General features: G+C 37.0%; 1 protein-coding gene across 2 annotated transcripts in view; it reads left to right on the forward strand.

Moving 5' to 3' along the window:
* Nucleotides 1-7,534: 7,534 nt before the first annotated feature.
* g (adaptor-related protein complex 3, delta 1 subunit-like garnet) overlaps nucleotides 7,535-23,982 on the forward strand; it is a 72,362-nt gene continuing 55,914 nt past the window's right edge. Inside the window, exons 1-5 of one of the 2 annotated variants that reach the window (XM_045754131.2) lie at nucleotides 7,535-7,773; nucleotides 9,953-10,048; nucleotides 13,505-13,633; nucleotides 14,153-14,293; nucleotides 16,840-17,109. In XM_045754131.2, the coding sequence (XP_045610087.1) occupies nucleotides 7,678-7,773; nucleotides 9,953-10,048; nucleotides 13,505-13,633; nucleotides 14,153-14,293; nucleotides 16,840-17,109 (732 nt within the window). In that variant the 5' untranslated portion in view covers nucleotides 7,535-7,677. The remainder of the gene's footprint in view (nucleotides 7,774-9,952; nucleotides 10,049-13,504; nucleotides 13,634-14,152; nucleotides 14,294-16,839; nucleotides 17,110-23,982) is intronic. The other variant, XM_045754132.2, reaches the window with a different exon arrangement.

Genomic DNA, 23,982 nt, shown 5'->3' on the forward strand with positions numbered 1-23,982 from the left:
AATAGATATTTATTTCTGGGGTGATACTCATGGGTTCTATTACACCTATCAAGGAAAAGTTTCAGATCAAGATTAGCATTTAGGAACAAGGATTTTGTACATGTAGATAGCACACGAGAATGTGTAGAGTGGATATATGTTTAGCATGTTGAGGGACTTGAACAGAGGGGCTGTGAGTTAGGTTCTTTTAATTGCCTTATACAATTTAACGAATAAAAAGGTTTTCGTGCCTTAACATCTTTATATTACGATAATCACGACATATCTGCATTAAAATCAGTGTGCAATTCCGGTTTTGTCCTCCACCGCCTTCTCACTTGTTCCCTTGTAACACTTATATGCTGTGCTTCCTATTTTAACCTGCTATGTTAAATGGGATTCTTGTATTGTGATTTGTGTATTTGTATTCACTGAATTTGTGCGCCCGTTGAGGGACTTAAAGTAGTGGGGGGGGGGGTAGAAATAGCCTAAGCTACTCTATCCCTTTGAGATGTATTTTTTTATTGTCTCAATAAACATAATTGAACTTGAAGTGGACTTTAATGTTTTTTCGGAAGCTTTATTTCCTTAGTTTCCGAGCTGTTTTCTTTACCGTGTATGTTGTAATAAACTATTCCTATATTTACAGTTGTTTCTCCCTGTGAAGATTATTAAATATATATTATTATGGATATCCATTATCATATACTATCCATTACATATACTATCATATACTATCCATATCATATACTATCCATATCATATACTATCCATTATTATGGATAGATTATTACTATCCATATCTCAACTATGGTATTTGTGCTTGGGGTTCTACTACCCAAAATCATTTACGTCCTCTAATTACCCAACACAAAGCTGCTATTAGGACAATATCCTACTCTGGCCCCAGACATCACTCGGTACCCCTACTCAAATCTCTGAATATGTTAGATATTAAGTCACTGCACATTCTCTCTTGTGTATTGTGAGAATGTACCTTCTTGTATATAAATAAATAAATAAATAAATAAATAAATAAATAAATAAATAAATAAATAAATAAATAAATAAATAAATAAATAAATAAATATTATACATATATAAAACGCTGAACTGTGATGCCAAGGATGTATTTATTTCTGCCACACCAGAAATAAATACAGTTTTGATATTCCAAGAGTACGACTTAGTCAAACTAGAAATGCTCTACAAATCAAGGGACCCAGAATGTGGAATGATCTTCCCAACCATGTTAAAGACTGTACCTCTCTCAACCAGTTTAAGATAAAAACTAGACACTACCTAATAAATTCCCTGTAACCTACCTTACCCCTCTATTGTCAACCCATGTCTGTTATTTTTTTTTTAATCAACACTGTTTGTCAACCTATTGTATTTGTGCTGCTTTTTCAGTCATGTTCCCCCCTTTTTTTTATCTTTATTTGTATTTGTTCTCAACACATTTTATTCTTTATGCTCAATTAGTATTAAGTTCTAGATATTAATGTTTTTCCTGCCCGAAACGCATTGCGTAATAGTGGCTTTAGGCATTGTATGGACTAGCTCTATCTATATATAGATAGAGCTAGTATAGATATATATCGAACCATTAATGTAACATCACTTGTATGTATGTACCTTTCCTGAATAAACATATTTATTTATTTATTTAAACAATGGTGATTATAAGGGCGCGGAAGTTCAGCCTGGCCAGGGCCCCAGCAGCCCTTGGGCCCGCCCCGGCAGCACCCAGTCTTTGATTTGGCACCTTTGTGGCACCTTTGTGGGACCTTGGTATAAGCCTAACAGGTATATATACACTGGCTGCCTGTCCCCCTACACAATGATTTATTATTACCTATTATTTTATCATTTAATTTAAATATTAAATAAAATAATTTATTTAATTATTATAGTTAGCACTTAATAATTTAATAATAAGTAGTAAGTACATAAAAAATATTAAAAAGTACAGTTTAGTTATAGGAGATTCCTAGATTGGAATTCAATACCAAATTTCAATATATCCAAGTATTTTTAGTGTGAAATGCTGTTATTATATGCATAAATTGTAGTTTTGATATTACGCTTAACCACTTGGGCTGGACGGTAGAGCGACGCTCTCATTTCCTACAGGTCCGCGTTCAATCCCCGACCGCCCAAGAGGTTGGGCACCATTCCTTTCCCCCGTTCCATCCCAAATTCGTATCCTGATCCCTTCGGAGTGCTATATAGTCGTAATGGCTTGGCGCTTTCACTTGATAGTTCCCCCACCCCCCTGAATAATATTACGAGAGCAGTATTTACGGGCTATTCATGCCCGTGCCACCTCTTGGGTGGCTTAATCTTCATCAATCGAGAGCAGTACGTCCTAACCATACGTTATATGATGATATCCTGAACAGTTGATAAATAAAAGTAATTGCGGAACTCCAGTTACCTAATACTTATCATAAATCGTATTAAACCTTATCACAAGCCAAGGGATTTGTAGATCAGTGTTTAAAGGGAATTCGGAAGTAATAATAACACAGCTGATGCCATCTGTCGGCAGAAGAGAACACTATCAACTGGCAGGTCAACAGTGGCCATAAGATACAGCTTACGCCATCTGTTGACATCAAATTACACTTATAACAAATTACCCTACAAAATACAACTAGCGCCATCTCTTTTTTTTCTAACGCACTATAAATAGCCAAACAGCAACCCATAAGGCGGGTTGTTGTGCTCGGGTAGGAGGTTCCAAGCTCCGCCCACAAGTGGTATGGGGTGCATAATAAATGGCATATCATTGGTAGATATTCTTTGTTGACATTCACACAACAGCCAATCACAGGAAGGGATCAGCTAAAGGCTCCATCCATTTAATAAATCATCTTTATTCAGCACACCATCCTTGCTTATGACATTCTGCTTCAACTTTAATCTACCTAAAAAGTGAAATGTTAAGTATTTAAAAGTATTAATATATTGCTAATTAAATACTGCAGGATGTAACGAGTGTTACAGAAACATGGGCTGGCTACCTAACTTGTGACGTCATCAGTGGGGGTTGCCTCACACAAATAATATCGGCGATACAATGCCTCCGCCCTCTTATTGGTCTACATTATTCAGTTAGATGGAAATTTCTGTCTTGTATAAAACAGAAATTGTTGTTCTTTTGTACAACAACAAGGTTATTGAGCAAAAGGATGTATTTCTTATTTTGCATTTTATTCATATAAGCGTTGGCATTCCCCGCAACAGCCAATCACAGGAAGGTATTTGTTGGAAACTCTGCCTTCAACAAAGTTGATTCCTAATGAACTCTAACAATAAATTCGTCTAATAAACGAGTATTTAGGGTCAAGCTACAGATGAACATTATAGGATAACGGTGTTTTAGCTTGCAGCTTCGTTAGACAGAATCCCTGGTCTTAATTTTAAAAATAAAGAACCAGAAAGCGTATTTTATTGCTAACTTTTCGAGAAATAAATCCCAGTCTCATATTTGCGTACATTTATGCATTGATTTTTTGGCTTAAGTTCTTATCATAATCCCTTTTGCAATCTCAACACCATCTAGCTCGTATCTTGTAACTATCTTCGTTACTTAGCCTCAAAACCTTACATTTGTCTTGCATATCCACAACAGTAGATAAAAAAAGTAATTGCAGGATTCTAGTTACCTAATACCAGCATGGTATAAAACCTTATTATAAGCTACCAGACGTATAGATCAGTGTTTAAAGTACTAATAATATATTATTATTAATGTTAATAATATTATTAAAATAATAATAATACAGCTGATGGCATCTGTCGGCAGATAAGAACACTCAACTTTTTTTTTTTTTTTTCTTCTTTTCAGCAGGGATAATCCTGCGCGGGCCCTAAGCCTCTGGCTGGCCCACTAAGTGATGCTTGTGTCTGTTTTACCTGGGCGGAGGATGAGTATGTATGACCCGTATGGTCGCTTCAGTAAGATTTTGCCATATGTGTTTAACAGCTTCCTCTGCTCTGGTGAATCGAAGGTGAAATCTTAACGGGTTTGTAACTGTGCACTGTGTTAGATAATGTTCCAGTGGTCTGTCGGGCAATTCTCCAGTGTTGACATTTCCTCTCACCTTCCGGAACCCGTAAGCCTATTTTCTGACCAGGGGGAGAAAGATACTGGCAGTATGGGGCGTTAAAGTTTATTGAGGATTAAATTCTGCAGAACATGTAAATATATAAAGTTCAAATATAAAGTAAGTAATTATATAAAGTCTATATTAAACACGGTTTATATTATAGACTTATAACAAAGTTGATATTATATTAAACTTAATATTGAACATGTAAATATATAAAGTAAATATATAACGTTTATACCAAAATATATAAAGTAAATATATAAAGTAAGAATTAACAGTAACAATTCCAAGTCCGAGGCCTAGATTTAACTTAAGGTACACCCGTAGTAAGTATGAGACCTTAGCCTATAGTGACATGGAAACTAATTCTGCAGAAACCTAAAGGTTAACTGGTACTAGAATTAAGGCCGAGTGCAAATGTGTAGTAATTATATAACACTAGGATATAACAGGCAGGACACAAAGAATAACTAATAAGTGAGAGACCACATAACACGTAATGTACCCGGCCAAGAGGCCGTAAAAGACCTAATGGATAAGGAGAAGGGCAGCGGCGAGGGCGGGCGGAGTGAGGCAGAGCCATGAATGAATGAATTAAATATAGGTCAAGATACCCTAATGGGTGAGCGTGGAAGTGGGGATAGGGGAAGAATTAGTGGGGGTGAGAGGAAGGGTTTTTAGTATGAGGTAAAGTGCCAGGGCTAGACCCAGCTGCATGGCATTGAAATCGTTATGACCAGACTAGGCAGTGAAGGCAAGGAATCGGATCTGTGACAACATTTCGTCTTTTAGGCAGAGCCCCATTGTGCGCCCGTATTTATACGGCCCCAAACTGCCCGCGCAACGCCGCGGGACGCGCTGCGCAATTGTTTCTTTCTCTCCCGCCAGAAAAATCCCCGCTTGTGAAGCAGTGACCATTTCCCATGCACATGGGTATCCAAGCCTGATGCGATGTAAGTGCACTTCTGTTGTTCTACTGCCCCCTTTCATCAAACTAAGTGGTTCGTAGTTGGTTGAATTCTTGTACCAACCCGCAGATCCTGATGTTGCAACTGCTGTGTTGTGGTCACTGTACATCTTTCGCATTGCTCTGTTTCGAATCACTTTCTTCATCTGGGATAGACTCTGTGGTATGTAAATGTCTACATTTCTCCTCTTAGTAGCAAGTTTTGCAGCTTCGTCTGCAATGTCATTACCTAATAGTCCCACATGACTTGGCACCCAGTTGATAAGTACCCGTCGGCCTTGTCGTTTGAGTGTGTGCATGAATGATAAGACATTGGTGATCAGATGGATGTTATCACATAGGTGTTCCTGTTGCAAGGTTTCAATGGCGGTTCTCGAATCTGTATGGATGATAACATGTTGACACTATCAACTGGCAGGTCAACAGTAGCCATAAGATACAGCTTACGCCATCTGTTGACATCAAATTACACTTATAACAAATTACCCTACAAAATACAACTAACGCCATCTGTTTTTTTTCCATCGCACTATAAATAGCCAAACAACAACCCATAAGGCGGGTTGTTGTGCTCGGGTAGGAGGTTCCACGCTCCGCCCACAAGATAGGGTATGGGGTGCATAAGAAAAAAAATGGTGGCATATCATTGGTAGAAACTATTTGTTGACATTCACACAACAGCCAATCACAGGAAGGGATCAGCTATAGGTGCCATCCACTTAGTAAATCATCTTTGTTCAGTCCACCAGTCCTGCTTATGGAATTGTGCTTTAACTTTAATTTACCCAAAAAGTGAAGTGTTAATTATTTAAAGTGTTAATAAAGTGATAATTAAATATTGCAGGATATAACAGATGTTATATAAAAATGGGTTGGCTACCTAACTTGTGACATTATTGGGGGTTGCCATGACACAAATAATGATACACTGCTCTGCCCTCTTATTCGAGTAAATTATTCAGTTAGATGGAGATTTCTGTCAGGTGCAAAACAGAAATTATTGTTCTTTTTCACAACACCCTTGTTGTTGTGCACAAGGACCTATTTCTTAGTTTAAATTTTATTCATAAAGAAGTGTTGGTATTCCCCGCAACAGCCAATCACAGGAAGGTATTTCTGGAAGCTCGGCCTCCTTATGGACTCAGCACATCGATCTAGCTCATGGCTCTCTGTTTCATCTCTTGTATATACAAACTATAATTTTTTTCGATTACTGTTATAATTAATAATATGAGATATAAAAGTTTTTACACAAAATGGCTAAATTCTGCCATTAAATGGACTTTGTCTTGTATACATACAAACATACACCAATTTATTACCATTCATCCATTATTAATTTCAAATGTAATGTATACTGTCTAGTTTTTTTCCTCTCGCCATTACTTGGTGCAATATTTGAAAGTTGTCTATTTATTTATAGATCTAACTATTATCTTGTATTTATATTTGCAAGTTTCTGTGCTTGGAAGAAAACTCTGCATTGAATTGGGACTAATTTATTAAATAATATTATTTAGTATTAATTAAGATTTACAATTATTTATAGCTTAGTTACTTTCATGTAACTCGCAATCGTACATTTGTCTCGATGATTGATTGACACATTTGTCAATCACACTGCACACATTTGTGAAGTGTGAATTTAATCCTTAAGTAAACAATAATCATAGTCTTACAAATTTATGTATTAGCGATAAGACCTACCATTAATGTATAATGATTTAATGGAAATATATAGCTCTTCAAATAGAACATTCTCTGTAACTAGCTGACGCTGTAATTATAAGGTGTGAAAGATAGATGTAATTGTTAATGTAATAATCTCCGTTGAGGTCTGATAAAGATGTCTTGTGCCCTCTGTAATCCTTTTTGCGCTACCGCTGACTTGATGAGTATGGGGTGCGCAATAAACTAGCCGCCTCCGGCGCCAAAATTGAATTGCTAGCCATGCAGACTACGAAACTCGACTCACATCCATGTATGACTAACCATCCAACGAGATGGAAATAATCAGAAAAATGATAGCTGCTCATATACCGTAAATGACCAATGCTGTAGTACGCAATAACCAATACACTGTAAAAAAGAACCAGCTACAAAAGCATAATATCCACACTTTTTCCAACACAAACATAATTTGTAACTATCCACTGTATTAGTATGATCGTATTGCATATGCGTATATAACCTATATTAATTTTGTTTGCATATTTTTGAAAATAAAGATTATATTTTGTCCGAAACGCTATGCGTACTAGTAGCTTTAGGTATTGTACGTACTACCTTTATCTTTAAATCTAACAGAATGTTTGTACTGTAACGCTGCAACTATGTATGTACTGTTCCTAAATAAATTATTATTATTATTATTTTTATATGCCATTGAGGTTAAATCGCGCGTCACGTGTCAGAGCAGCGGAGGCTTGTGGGAAGCTGCGACGTCACGGGTCACATGACCTTCCCCACTACCTGTGCCGATCAGTGAAAACATCTGTTTGTTGAGGTGACAGACCTGAAGACTTGGGGGGCTGAATATGTAGTGATTTGTGCTTGCGCTCGTACCGGTACTGCATTCCCATTAGAAGCAGACCTGAGAATCTATGTAAAATGGCGCTCAGGAAGGTAAAAGGGAACCTAGAGCGTATGTTTGACAAGAATTTGACGGATCTGGTTCGTGGTATTCGCAACAACAAGGAGACAGAGGTAAAGGTTCCATCTGCTGTTTCAGCTTCTCTAGTGCTACACGTGAAGTACATTAGGTATAGTGTGCTGGGACTGTATTTAGCGCTCGCTTCTGATGACTACCTTGCTATATATTACATCCAAATAGATGTCATGCTGGATACCCACCATCCTAGCATTATCGAAGTGAACTCTATCGTGGCATGGAGCAAAGGCAAGTTATGTAATATGAGCATTTTAGGTAGGGTTCATTTTTTCAGAACACTACTAGAATTGTCTAGTTGAAATTTTACGCAGTAAAAGTTTCTAGCATCTATTTTCATCCAACCCATAGCTTGTCATTGCCCCAAAATCAACAATAACAATTTCCTGTGTTTTGGCAGAGACTATTTCAGTTTGCTGTTTATTTTAAAATTTAAAGTGATATTTTAGAACTGTTTATTAGTGTGGTATTTAAATAGGCATAGTAACCAGCTCTTGTGTTAAAAAAGCCAATGACCACTTTGATTCCTAATTAGGTTTTCTGCAAATCTTGAGAGAGCAGATTGTATTGGAGAAAATACAGTACATTCTAAGTAGTACTGTTAATTGAACTTTCTTCGTGATGAACCCTTAGTGTTGACTACTAACATGAATAAGCCCAAAAATTCAAAGAACTCTTAATGTGTTTTAATAACTTGGAAAGAAAATAGGTATTCAGTATGAAAGTTTGAATGTTGTAATTTTCTAAATGACAAAACATAAGAGGTAATAACATAAGGCCCATTGGTCCATGCGAGGAAGTTCCTATTTACTGTATACTCAAGAAAACACAATATATCAACCCTTACACATGATCATAAGATAATTTTAATTGCCAAATTTAAGGCAATAATGTATATAATTTTGTATTTTCATGCAGATATGCAGTCCTTAAAATGTAGAATGAGACAAGGGTAGACACTTAGAAAAGTACATTAAGGGTAGTAAAGAACATTACTATTGAATAACAGTGCATGAAATTGTTAATATACTGAATGCAGGCATGGGTTGCAGGATTAATTTATTTGTATTTTATTTATATATACAAGTTCTTACATTCTTGTAAAGCCATGAGCATGCATAGCGTTTCAGGTAGGTCCTTAATCCTAATTTTCCCTGGAATACGATCCCCCTCCCCCAAATCATTTTCCACTCGGGTACCCATTTTACTGCTGGGTGAACAGAGGCTATAGTTAAAGATTGGCGTCCAGTCAATCCTCCCCGGTCAGGATACGAACCCAAGCCAAAGCACTCGCCAAGTGCCGGGTGAGTGCTTTACCACTGTGCTATGGGGATTGAGTGATCAAAACCAGCAAAATATAGGACATTGACCTTCACATTCACACCCCCATTTGCTTACAATATTGGCCTTCAAATACTGTAATAAAGAAAAGATATTGATAATGCATCGGGTTTATATTACGTAGTTTATTGAGAAGACGAGCAAAGTAGTTATGTTGTAAATCAAATTATAGGAGAGAAATCATAAAGGTCATAAAAATAGTTAAGCATTCATAAAATTTTTCTTGATCACTCACCCAGTCAATACTGGTAATCTAAAATGCCTGAAAATTATAATGTTAGGTTGTCAGACATGTTACAGAGAATGCTTCTATTAAATAACCTCATACTGTACTGGACTGAACGGTAAGAGTGGCAACTTGGCTTCTTGCAAGTAGGCATTCAGTCCCCGACTGTGTAAGTGATTGAGCACCATTCTTTCCCTCTTGTGTTTTCTCAAATCATTATCCTCGTATCCCTTCCAAGTGCTACTGTATATAGTTTTAATGGCTTGGTGCTTTTCCCTGAAAATTACCTTATATTTATTTATATCATTTGTAGGTGATCTGGTCTACAAGTACCTGTGCTGGTATTGAATTTTGTTCTTGTAAACTGGTGAATTTTTTTTTATTAAAGGATGACACTCATTTCATAGAATATTTGTATTTATAGCAATAGAGAAAGAAAGGATCCATATATCTGTGAAATGCTCTACAGTGCTTCTCAGATGTACAGGAATATTTTGTGATTTATGTGGCTGAATTTAGAGAATGAGAAGTACTGTATAAGTGTTGATTGTAAATTGTTAAACTGCTTATTTGACTTGATTGTGCTAAATTATGTACTGCATAACATAGTAAATTCTGTTTATAATTTCTGATGTAAGCATCCTTTTCAGTCAAAATACATTTCACAATGTATGGAAGAGATAAAGACAGAGCTCCGACAAGACAACCTGGCTGTAAAGGCAAACGCTGTTGCCAAGCTCACTTATGTAAGTATTTGTTTGTTGCTATTTTAATTTTTTTCTTAAGTGTTTTATACTCTTCAAGTCCCCCTTCAATCATATCTTGATTTTCATTAACTCTCAAGTGAGCATTTAAGTTATATATACTGTACTAATGAAGATAGAATATTGTAATGGTATCAACCTTTACAATAACATAATTAGTTTATAAAATTATATTAATGTTAACTTTTTATCTCTTTTGAGCTGTATCCCAAGAATATGGGGCACTTTTTCTAGCAAGTAGAAATTAAGACCCCCAAACTCGACAACTAGTCAATTAATTTCTATAATTTGACATAAAGGCTATTGATGCTCTAGGCTATCTTGGGCTTAACATCCTTATGGCTCGGTCCTCGACCAGACCTCCTTTTTGTTACACATCCCCAGGAAGCAGCCCGTAGCAGCTGTCTAACTCACAGGTACCTATTTATTATTAGGTGAACAGGGGCATCAGGGTGAAAGAAACTGCCCATTTGTTTCTTCTTTCACCGGGGATCAAACCCGGAATGTTAGGGCTGTGAATCCCGAGTGCTGTCTATTCAGCCGTCAGGGGCCCCCACTTAGGAATGATTGATTACCTGTATTGAAAAATAACGAATCTTGAAAATATTTTCATAACCATTAAGCTCAATGTGGATCAATGCTAACATCATGCTAATAACCCAGAATATTTGAATTCTGCTTCAATACAAGCAAAGTTTTAACAGCTTTGACTGAGTGGGCAAATCAAATCTCTCTCTTGAACAAATCCACAAGGGCCGTGACGAGGATTCGAACCTGCGTTCGAGAGCATCCCAAACGCTGCCTTAATCAACTGAGCTACGATTATTCTCTTCCACCCCCCCCCCCCCCCCCTTAAAAAAGTCAAAATTAGCATCAGCAGCTGCTTTATTTAATTTTAAAGCTAACCTTAAAATTAAAGGCAGAGTAGTAATTTTTGTCGTATCAGTTTACCTTGCATTACCATGCGAGAGCCCTGCACATACAGTATTTGAATGTGATGATAGCCAGAATTGCATTTATTTTATTTAACCCATACACATTAGCTTTATTTGGATGATATCAGTTTGTGTTGGAAAATATTAACCCCTTTTAAAGTGTTAGATTTCTGTGTAAGAGCCGTAGAAATATAATCCAAAATCTTTTAAAGGTTATCTGACTTGTTGACTTGAGTGGTAGCAACTGTACTTGTCACAATCCAAACACCCCAACACTTTTTTCTTTCAGCATCCCTTATTTACTCATCTGTTACGTTATACTCTACTTCACTGCAGGAATGCAGATAAATATTAGTCTTGTTCACTTATTTCATTAAACACCCACTGCAGCGTGCATGGTGTCGGTGTGAACTTATGTGAAGCAGACTGTACACAGCTTGACAGATGTTGGTCTGCCTTATTGAGTGCTGGGGGATACTTAAACACGACCGATTTTTTTTGCCAGGGAGGGCAGGTCAGAGACATGTTAACCAAAGCTGATTGGCTACACCAATTAGCTGGTACACCAATCTTACACCAGCTGATAATCATTAGCAATTTGGGCAAGGGCCAAATGACATGATGACAGTAGCCATGACTAATGATTTCATTGTGCTGAGAACAGTGTAAGCATTGAAGATTATCATTATATAGAAGATTCAGTAAATGGGGAAATCAATCTCAATTTATCTTCCATTATGATGGCCTGGTAAAGTGTGGGATTCAGCAGGAAAGGTTGGCTCCTTCCATCGATTTCCACACTTCACCAGGCCAGCAATAAGGTAGACAGGATTTTTTTGTACAGTATTTCCATTACGTTATCTTGAGATGATTTTGGGGCTTTAGTGTCCCCGCGGCCCGGTCCTCGACCTGGCCTCCACCCCCAGGAAGCAGCCCATGACAGCTGACTAACACCCAGGTACCTATTTCACTGCTAGGTAACAGGGGCATAGGGTGAAAGAAACTCTGCCCATTGTTTCTCGCCGGCGCCCGGGATCGAACCCGGGACCACAGGATCACAAGTCCAGTGTGCTGTCCGCTCGGCCGACCGGCTCCCATTCGTCAACATAGTTCTAACCTGAGTTTTTCCACATGATGAAAAGGAGCTTTTTGATGCCAGATACTATATTTAAAAAAATCATTTTGGAAAAAACCTGCTGAGTAGTGCCTAGAGGCAACTAGTTGACTTTTGTTCAGTGCTGTATGGCAACTCCGTAATGCCAATAAAAAAAAAAAAAAGAGGGTATTCCTTCCCAATATTTTTTTGCATTTTGTATCGTTAAAATCCCCTCCCTGATCATATAATGTAAAAAAAAATCCACTCTGGCTGCAGTGAAGTGAAGTTGTGCAACATCATGAATTGTCTCGTGAGCAATTCAAAACCTGCAAGTTGCCACAAATATTCTTGTTATTTTTATTAGATAATAATATTTGTTTTTTTGTTTATCCTATACACTTGGATGTCAATTATGATTTGTACACAGTAGAACGTGTGTATTGTGGTTAATAATGATACATATCACTAATGTATCCACTAAAAATGTTTGTCACAATATTACTTGTTAATTTTTCACTATGATAATATTTATACTGTCTCGCACTTTATGTACAGTATATTGTCACACATTTCATGTATGTACACACTCGGTACTTCTTGAGTGAGTGACATTCACTGAAGCACTCGATGGCTCATAAGGGAACTTTGCATTCTGTTCACCAGGCACATATTGATTTTGCATTTCTTGTCATCTTTGTTTGTGCTTGTAGACAGTGCACTTGAATGTACCCTTTGCAAGTCTTCCTGCACTTGGTATGTAACTAAGTTTGTGTAGTGCAAAGTAGTCTTTGCAACCCAGTCTGTCAGGAGCAACTTGAGACATTATTGGCATGAAAACTTTTGTCACTCCTTTCTTGTCAAACTTTACAAGCAACTGCAACAATAGAGCAAGACTCAAATTACTGTTTGGTGGTTTGTTGCCTGATTTCACCAAATGCATGTACAGTATATTTATATACAAGGTACCTTCGGTTGTGAAAGTACTGTACACACATTGGGGTTTGTGCGTTTTAACTTGGCAAGTTGGAGAATTTATATATACAACAACAGTCTGTACATGGTTTGTCAAAATGACATTGAGAGTTTGTCAAACTTTTAGTATGGACACCATACCTTTTCTGTCAGTAAATGGCAGAAAGGCTTTTTACATAATGGATTAAAGTACTGGTCCCCAATGAGCTTCACATTTGTGGTGAGCTAATCTCGTAATTTTAATTTTCCTATCATACACGGCACACCTATCCAGGGGGCAGCAGTGGAAAGGTTACAGTGACATGCATGCACTCAACAATAAGCAGACTTTGGATACCTGGCAGATTTGTAGTACAGTAGTTTATAATTTTGTGTATTATATTTTTGTTTTATAATTTTATTTAGACAATTAATGGTAAATTTTATTTATTCTAGCTACAAATGCTAGGCTATGACATCAGCTGGGCTGGCTTCAACATCATCGAAGTTATGAGCTCTCCAAAATTTACTTACAAAAGGATTGGATACTTATCAGCATCCCAATGCTTCCATCAGGACACCGAGGTCGGTAACAAAAACATTAATAATCTTCGTTATCGTTTATTATTGCCATTTCCATCTTTTGCCATTTTAATTGGGTGTGGAGGCCCAGTGAATAAAGGTGAATAATATAGTGAATATATTAAAGTGTGGAAGATATTTTACCTGATCATTAGCTGAAACAAGTTACATAAGGCTTGCTTCTGTTAGTTTTTAAACCTGGCTTGTTAAAAGTTAAAGAAAATAATTAATGTCTCTGTGCAAGTTATATATTAACAATACACTTTCTGGGCATAAGAATATACATGATATATATATGTGTGTGTATGTACAGTATGTATTATATTAAAAATTTTGAGTGGGCAGAATTTCTTAAATTATGATGCACTTCATGTTAATGTGTGATAGACAATATGAGGAATACCTACCTGGAAGTTGTCTGAACATATGTTGTGTAAAATTGAGTGGCAGATAATATGCTGTCTTCAGAATTATTGCTTTTATAGTATATGCTACAAGCAGATGACTTGATTATTTTTCCAGGTCCTTATGCTGACAACAAATATGATTCGCAAAGATCTGAATAGTCATAACATGTATGACTCTGGCACTGCACTCACTGGTCTAGCATGCTTTATTAGTGGGGATCTTGCAAGAGACTTGGCCAATGATGTTATGACACTGGTAAGTTTGACTAAGGCTGAATTAAAATGTTTTGACTTGATGAAGCTGTTACAGGAAAGTCTTTAGAGAGAGCTGGGTTATTTTGGGTAAGTTTTGAATGTGATGGCGCTTGGTTACATTATCATGTCAAAAAGTGTACAAAAGCAAGGGATTTGTCATGGAAAAAATGGGCTGGTGCCATTTTTTTTTTTTTTTAGCTGTTAATGGACATTTCCCAAAACTTTTTTCCTTATCTTCAGTGTAGCATTTTCTGGGAGAAGGGCCCTTCAGCAGCTTCCCTGTGCTACGTGCTAGTCAAGCCAAATTTGATTGAATGTGTACTGCTTTCTAGGAGGGTCAGTGGTTTGCATCCACATTTGCATAAATATACAAATGTGACCAAAAGAGGTCACATTTTGTGACCTCTTTGGGTTTTATGTAAGATCTAGATTTGTCATTTTCTTTAGGCTTTTTAGGGGGTTCTGTCTAGTAGCACCCCTTTCTTTTAGTCATTCAGGTTATTCACCAACACATCTGGCCTCGGCTAGGGGTTTGGTTTCCAGTACTCGCCACTGGCCTGTGGTTGTGATTTCTCGCCTATAGGTTGGGGCATATCAATGCGAGGGAGTTTGTGCGATTTTGTTGAATGGTCCACTTTAGCCAGAATCATGTAGGCAAGTATCCGGCTATTACTATCTTCTTTGTTCATAAGCCTTCAGCTAATATTTGGCCTTGGGGTATCTTGAGGTCTAACTTGATGTTGGCTGTACATTATCTGTTATATATTCCGTCTTTATCAGGCTTATGTAGCTCTTGGGTACCTTTCTATTTGCTGTAGTTATGTCCTTGGACCTAGATTTTTGGCCTTTTCACCCAATGGGTTACCACCTCCGTCTTTTTTTTTCATTAATTTATTTCGGCTCCAAGGTGCCATTTGGATTATGCATTGGAGAGCTAATGAGGGCCAGGCCAAAAATCAAGCAGTGACTATATGAAATGCCCTTTCTGGATAGCCTTTGTAGTTCTCCATACTCACCTTCCTGTGTTTTCTCCTGTGGTGATCATGCAAGTCATGGGGTGGCATGTTAGTAAAGCATGCAGGCAGGCTAGAGCACTGAGTGACTTGAGCTGCCACCTGGTGGTGCTCTAGTACATAGTTTGTTGACATTAAGCCAACTACTGCTACCCTTGTTTCCTTGTTTTCTCTATTCAAGATTTGTAGTTTGTTGTTTTGAGCATACATTGAACATACCTCAATGAACATACTAGTTTTTAGTCATGGTATTTGGTAGGCTGGCACAAGTTCAGAAGGTTGATAGATTTGTGGCTTTGTGGTAACAGAGCTGGTGCACTGGGAAGCTACTGGGGCCTAACCGAAAGGGTAATTTTATTACATTCAAGGCATGATTTTTTTAAAAATAGGTTATAGTGTGAAAGTATTCTCTGCATTGTAGCCATTATTTCACTGAATAAGAACTTTACAACCCCCCAAAAAAAATTTTTTTTTTTTTTAGACTTTTTGAAATTCTAAATAAATTTTATATAGGCCATGTATAGTGATGCATTTTCTAACAAATATATAACTGACAGTTTGGATAACCTTGCAGACTAGAACAGATTGTTAGACACGCTAACCTTTCATAAAAAGCGATCTGCACAAAATAGTGTAAAATTGAAAGTTTATTGTGTTGAAGTTTATCGAATCATGTTATTCCTAGTTATTTCTAACTAAATATATATTATATTGATAATTTAAAATGACTATATTTAAAAAATTCATATTTTTAAAATACGTCTTTTCACATCTTCTCATGAATAACGTACATTCATGTTATTTTGACTTGGATATAACAGTCCTTAGCTTTGCCACAAATATCATGCCATAATAAGATTCCTTCTTTAGTTCTTTCACATTATTTATTTATGTGTAGCCACGTTTAATAAATAAATTTAAAACTACTATAAATGTCTTCATTTCGTGTTAATGTAAACATTAATAAATTTTTCTAAGCATTTTAGAAATATTGTAGCAGCAACATCTCAAGGAAGTCACCCATTAGTCACATTAGTTACACCCTTGGTGTATGCAACTTTAGAAATTACTGATGTATTTGAAGATGATAAAGTAGACTTTTTCAATGACATAGAATGATTATCAGATTTTATCATTGTAATGATGAAATACAGTAAATATTAGGAATCCAGTAATCCAGTAAACTTCTTTTGAAAAGGAAAAACTTCTATATGTGTGATCATCATATTGAATGTGCTAAGAATGAGTTTGCAGGTTAATAGAAATAGAATAGAATGGCAAAGTACTCTGGCAGTATAGAATAAATAGCTCTCTGCTTTATTATATAAATGTAGTGTCGAAGTCTTGGATCTTGTGTTGAAAGATCCAAGACCTAGATACAGTACTTGCTACCTATTCAAGGTTCCAGCTATTACACTGTACTGGAAAGAGAATACTACCCTTTGAGGGACTAAATCATGACACCAGACAGAAGTAGGTGATATTACTGTATATGGGAAGTGAGATTTTTATTTACATTTTTTTTTTTCTACAGCTTACGTCAACAAAGCCCTACTTGAGGAAGAAGGCAGTTCTTCTTCTCTACAAAGTGTTTTTAAAGTTTCCTGAAGCGCTAAGACCAGCATTTCCAAGGTTGAAAGAAAAACTTGAAGATCCTGATCCTGGTGTACAGTCTGCAGCTGTTAATGTTATCTGTGAATTGGCACGCAAGAATCCCAAGAACTATCTCAGTCTTGCTCCTGTATTTTTTAAGCTAATGACGTCCTCTACAAACAACTGGATGCTCATCAAAATTATTAAACTGGTGGGTATAATAAATTTTAAATTTTATTTGTAAGGTAAGCTTTCATTTTCAATTATTGGAATAAAAGTTAAATCTTTTCTCTTTTTTCATCTTTATTTATTGCTGTTCTGGATAATAAGTAATTTGGCAGATGTCATAAATTTGTTGGCACTTTTGGCTTGTCGTGTTTATATCTTAAACAGCAGTTATTGTCATGTGTTGATTCACAGGGTAATGTGGTTATCATCATATGATGATTTAAACAATTATTGTCTGGGTTTTATGTGTATGAGGCAAATAAGGTTATACTGTAATAGCTCTCTGGATGAAATGGAGTTTACCTTGACCCATGGAAAAAATCCTGATATGTGAATGTGGTTATCGTTATGAATGCTATTAGGTGAATGCGGTTGTTACCAGTATAAAATTCCATCATAATTACACATGTGTACAAATGATGTTTAATGTGGTTTTCATAACTCTGTATGGTTATAGTGAGGTATACCAGATAAACCAATCATCAATTGAATCATTATCATACATTACATGTACTAGGAACCTATCATCTGTGGTGGCACATTGGTGACTTGTGCCTTTCTTTCAATCTATGCTCTAGCCCATATGGTGCCAGTTAGGCCATATATCATCACCCAGAGCCCAACACCATTGAATGTTATGTTCATATCCTTTATATGGTTGTAATGAACTATACCAGCTAAACCAATCATCAATTGAAATGTTATCTATGTGATTTATCAAGCTATTCAACACACACTTGTCAGAGAAACAAGTGATAAACAATTGCCCCAGGCCTCAGCCCGGCCTGGGGGCCAGGCTTGAATAGGTTCACAATTCCTCCTCATTCGAAGGAGTACAGTTTGAGAGAGCTTAAGTGGTTCCAATAATTTAGTGTTTCAATGGCCAAATTCATTCAATAAAGTTCTCTCATTTTAACAACTTCTCCAGCTTTGAATGCGGCTGTTAGTGTGCAACAAGATTTCCATCATAAATTGCACACTAGTCTTAATGTATCGTATCATCATTAGTTTGGCATATCTTGCTTGAAAGGTTCTGGTTATCCAGCCTTTTATTTTTCTTGTGGTTATGACTGGTACTTGTGTTCTACAAAAGTAGTCTTCCGATAAGATTATTGCCAAGTCATTTATGTTGGTTTTTCTTTACATAGTATGATTTGATTCGTTTTATATGTAGTTCTTGGAGCTGGAACTTGCCATTATTGAAGATAATTTTTTTTTTCTCCAATTGGAAGAGCTGGTTTGTCAGTTTGGAAGCGTGCTGAATCATCTTCACTTTTCTATTCTCATAAAAATCCTGCAAAGGGTGATATACTATAGCTTCAGTTATTTTCTGTATGAAATTGAGGAAGATTTCTGGAGCAAATATGAGAACGGGATATTATTGACGTTAAGTCAAAGTAGAAAACTGTTGCAAGTGGAGTGCCCCAGGGGGGAAAAAAAAAAGAGATCATAGGACCTCTTGTTTACTATATATATACAGAAATGATATAGAAATATGATAGAACAGCAGCATTTAAAAAATTAGAGATACAGAAGGTTGACAGATGCATTTTAATGCTGAAAAATGTAAGATTCTAAGCTTTTAGTAATAATAATAGTTGCCAGATACAAGTTAGACCATGTTGAAACTGCGAAGTCCGAATATGAGAGATTTACGATTGATGATTAGTAGGGATCTTAATCTGTACCCACATTTTCTTGTACATAATGTCTATTTTGCTTTTTGCCTTCCTCTTCCTGTGTTAGGTTTTAGTTCATTTAACATTCTAATTTCTCTCATTGGTGCTATGCTACATGCTCTTGTACTGGCCTAACATACACTGTATATAACATTGTTAGATTTGTTGGACAGGTTCTTGAAAGCCATTCTTATGTTTGCTAGTTTTGCATATTGCAGCATATGTTGTTGTTAATGAGGCTCTGTTGCCGAGGTTCGTGTTAAATCCACTCTCGGGACCTTTTCCCTGTTTGATTCTAGTAATTGTCCCTTTTAAAAAGTAATGTCCCTTTGGTCTCTCCAAATCCTATTTTCATACATTTTGGGGAATGATCATAAGCAGCCACATATTCCTGAAAATGAAGTGAAGAAATGTAAGGCAACATCTCTAATTGAGTGAACATAAAGTAAAAGAAGTCATAGATGACATCTACATCCTCAGCTTCTAGAGCAAATATTAAATTTTTTAATTATTAATAAAGACACGAGATTTAAATTAAGCTACGAAGGGGTGGCCATGACAGAAAATCATCTAAGCTACTAATTTAAATGTATTACAGAATACTAATTTGTACTGTATATCCTTTTGACCATCTTGATAATATTATTCCACTTACAGTACTTAAAATGGAACATAAGTAAGGCTTTGTTAGGGTCCTTTCCAGCCAAAAAAATTAAATTTTCTTGAATAGCAAAGCTTCAGTTCATTACATTGACCTTTAGATATTGTGTGGCAAATTTTACACCAGTGGTTAGTTTTATTGTGTGTACTTCATACAGCATTTGATGACCAAACCCAACTCGACCAGGTATCAACCAGGTAACTCGGAAGATGGAGAAGCGACGACGTTTTAGTCTGTCCTGGCCCATTATAGGCATGTAATAATGGTCCAGGATGGACCATTATCACATGGTTTGTTTCGGTCCTTCCCAGACCATTATCGTCATCGCTTTTCCATCTTCTGAGTTGTGATTTGGTCATCATTTCTTCAGCCACGTTATTGTGACTCGTCGTCTGCTTATACTGTACAGGATTTCTTTCATTGAAGTTCTTTATATTCTGAATTTGCTATTCTTCTTTTCCCCTTCTTGATATAGTTTGCATAGCGACCTTGTGGTTTTACCAGGGGTTGAAAGCCTGTCTTGTTCAAGTTGACCCTGTTTTGGCCAGCAAGTTTTAATGTTAGATAAAAATGCAACTTTTGTGTGTTCAACCTTTGGGAAAGGTTGAAGTGATCTTAATTTGTCTTTCATGAAGCACTATATTTTATATATTTTGTTTATTTCCATGTGGTTTGACAAGAGTTCTTTCAGTTTGGAGTGCTCACAGGCATTGAGCCCAAACTTGGACGAAGACTGAGTGAGCCTCTCATTGAGATTATCAGCAGGTATTAAATAACAGAATTTTATTTCAAAATTTGTTTGCTTGTTTCCAGGTAGTTCTGGCTACATGCAGTATGGCTTCATCAGTGTTTTCAAACTATAATTATCCCTGTTAGCTTTATGTAACTTGGTATTTTGCTATAGCTGAGGATTATTGTTTCAACTAGTTTAAAATTAGTAGTTGCCAGGAAATGATTAGTTTTAGGATTGACAAGTCTTGATTAAATACTACCCCCCATACTGCTTATCAGTTTCCATAGAGCACTTGCTTTGGTTGAAGCTAATTGTTACAAAACCTTTGCATTTACTTTCATAGTTGAAAATGTTGTGCATTTTCTGTGCTCTATATATTTTGCTACACGTATATTGTAAAGTTCATAGATAGACACTGATGCTGGTAATTCTAGAACACTTTTAGTTGCATACCTGTCCAGAGGTAGATGTGGGTACCAGCAGTGTAAAGAATTGCTGTGAACATGACTCGCCAATGAACAGATAAAGTACCCATGTCCTTCTGTGGCAAATTTGATTACAAATGGTTAAAATAATTATTTGCTAGACAAACAGCTGATACAAGTATGGAGGATGTGTATATTAATGATATGAGAACTAGTCGCATTAATTTTAAACTGGGGCATTGATTTTTCTAATAAAAAAATTTCCTTGAATTTCTATGAAATTGTGTGGAACTTAAAGTAATCCGTGCACTACGTACCTGTTTCATCATCTTTGTGGTGAGCACGAATAAAAAGAAAAAATCACATTTTTTCTTTCTAATATTGTTAAAATGCATTCCCTGATCATGGGACAGTAACATAGAAAGTCTCACAATGGTGTCACTGATTCGTGAGCACTAATGGATGAAATGCCCTGTGGAGGTTGATTGGGCCAGGTGGGTGGCGGGAATTACTGCAAATATATTTATACCGATTTATTTCAGTGTCACTGTTTTATGTTCACTGGTTTTTGGCAGTTATGCAATGCACCTGTAGTGTGCAATTTGAGAAGTTTCTATAATGAGGAACCAATATACACAAATTCATTTATCACAAATATATGCCCAATATTACATTCTTTGGACGATAAAATGTACAGTTTTTATTATCACACTGTATACACATTTTACATGTAACTGTCTACATGTTAATGCACTGATACGAACCCGTAAGCAGTTCGAGCAACTGTGATAATCTCATGACTATTAATCGAAGGTTAACATAGCCTCGCATTTTGCATCAAGTTGTAAGTACACTTATTGAATACATTTGATTTTCTTTGCATTTTTAATGTCTTTTCCATGGTTTCTTTTAAGTGCAATGATGCATTGGGCTGTCAATTATGTTATTTATATGACAGGATGTGTAGATATCAGTATGCAGAAAGATAAAACATGCTGTTTTTGCTATCTCTCTGTATTCACTTGTTATATATAATTATCTACATGTTTATGCACCAATGCAAAGCACCAAGCAGTTTTGTTGAATGTGATAATCTCGTAACCATTAATTCATGAACAGCATAACCATGCACTCCTCCAGCACCTGACAAAACAAAGTACTACCTGGTGTACTATGCACATCGTGTACTCTCGTCAAGACATTTGTTTTCATCATAATCTTGGTCATTTAATCCTGAATGAACTACATTATTTGTCACTTGTTCAATTTCTAAAAGAACATTACCCTGTAGGTCCCATTACATAATGTCTAGATATCAAACTGCGGCCGTGTGCTGTGGCTGTCTGGCTGGCTTTGGGAACATCATCACTAGCATCGGGTTTACTGATATCCGATTCTTATGTATAATCTTTTATCACTGTCAGGGTCTTGTGTGTTATTTTCATCAATAAACATTTGCAGATGATTATTTCCTCGTTATTAAGTGATGGTGTGGGCATGAGCTGTATGGCAGTACTGTGAACTACTGCTGCATGCACTACCCATGGTTGCTTTGTTAGTACTGAGGAACTCATTCCAAAGTTAGAGAAAATTCAGAGGTATGCCACCAGACTAGTCCCAGAACTAAGTGGTATGAGCTACGAGGAAAGGCTGCGAGAGCTAAACCTCACGTTCCTGGAAGACAAAAAAGTAAGGGGACACGTGATAACCACCTATAAAATTCTCGGGGGAATTGACAGGGTTGACAAACTATTTAGCATGGGTGGAATACGAATAAGGGGACATAGGTGGAAACTTAGTTCCCAAATGAGCTACAAAGACATTAGAAAGAATTTTTTTCAGTGTCAGTATAATTAACAAATGGAATGCATTATGCAGTGATGTGGTGGAGGCAGACTCCATTCACATCCTGATCTATAATGTAGATTTGATTGAACCCAATAGGCTCCAGAATATGTAAACCAATTGATTTACAGTTGAGAGGCAGGACCAGAGTTAAAGCTCAACCCCCACAAGCACAACTAGACGAGTACTATGGTGAAATGGCCACAATTTTTTCCAAAATGGCATGTTTACTGGAGACGCAAGGAAGCAGATTGTGGGGTTTTCTTTGCTTTAATCCCGATTGCAGTCGTGTGCAATGTCCCCAATGTGCATGTAGTAGACACTTCATGAAGCTGTCGGAATCCAGCAGAGAAAATATGTGAGCAAGTGCTGTGGCTGTGGATCGTGATACTGGGAGCACGATCGAGTAAGAGTCCTTGATGGTCTCCTCTCAGAATAGCCTCACCTGGTCTTGATCCACGTTGGTCGTGGGAATCGCCTCAATGCTTGAAACACTTTAAGGGACTCCTAGGAAAGTAACCGCATAATGCTTAACAGTAGTTTATTTACAAAACTTAACCACAAATACAATGGGTGCTTAATTTATGTTAGATTGGCATCAGCAAGACTATGGTTGCATTAGCAAGACTCTTGATGTCTAATCGATTCCGATCCAATTGTGGACAAAACCTACCCCTAACACAATTGACAGCCAATCACTAACATGGCATACCTACAGTGCCGGTGTGCAAAGGGTCACAGGAGTTCCAAACAGGATACTCGGGCAAAATTATGCACAATAAATCAACAACGGGACAGGCAATAATCATGTACATTAATTATGTCACAGAATAACAAAATGTGTGATGTCTGTGGATGTGAGCTTCACATACAAGTGTAATGTTGTGATACCACACAGATAAACTCGCATACACCATCAGATGTCTCGGTCTCCACCTATACTTGTCAGGTGTTGCGACAGTGAGAACAGTGGTTGACCACTGGGATCAACACACAAAGACACTTAATAAAGAAACAAGATCGTGTACTTACAGGTAGGCTACCTCTCCCATTCATTCACGCTCATTCATGCAAGACCTCGTAGGTGGCCTGACAGCTGGTCTCCCTCGTTATGACGTGAGAACTATAGGATGGCAGGCTTTCCCAACATGACTGTACTTGACATGGTGGGGTACTCGCAGGAGAGCGTACTGTATGTTTATAACACACACAGATGCCCTTGATTGCACTGGCGCGTGAGTAAAGGTGTGACATGTGGTGATGTCACATAGTACAGTGAGGCAGGGCGAGTGGCGGCGGCTGGCTACGCGCTCTGGACTGAGGCAGTGGCGGCTATGGTTATTGCACCATGCAGGTACACTGGTAAAATCACACTCGGATTACTTGGGCGGCGGCACTTAGTTCACTCTAGACCAGTTACTCGCAGGGATCTCGTTCTCACTTTGTTACCTGATACCAGTCTGTTTCGCTCTGGTGATTTCAAAGACCTTTTGTCACTCGAAGGCTTCTAAAC

This window comes from Procambarus clarkii, chromosome 30 (assembly GCF_040958095.1).
Source record: "Procambarus clarkii isolate CNS0578487 chromosome 30, FALCON_Pclarkii_2.0, whole genome shotgun sequence".
Lineage (NCBI taxonomy): Eukaryota > Metazoa > Arthropoda > Malacostraca > Decapoda > Cambaridae > Procambarus > Procambarus clarkii.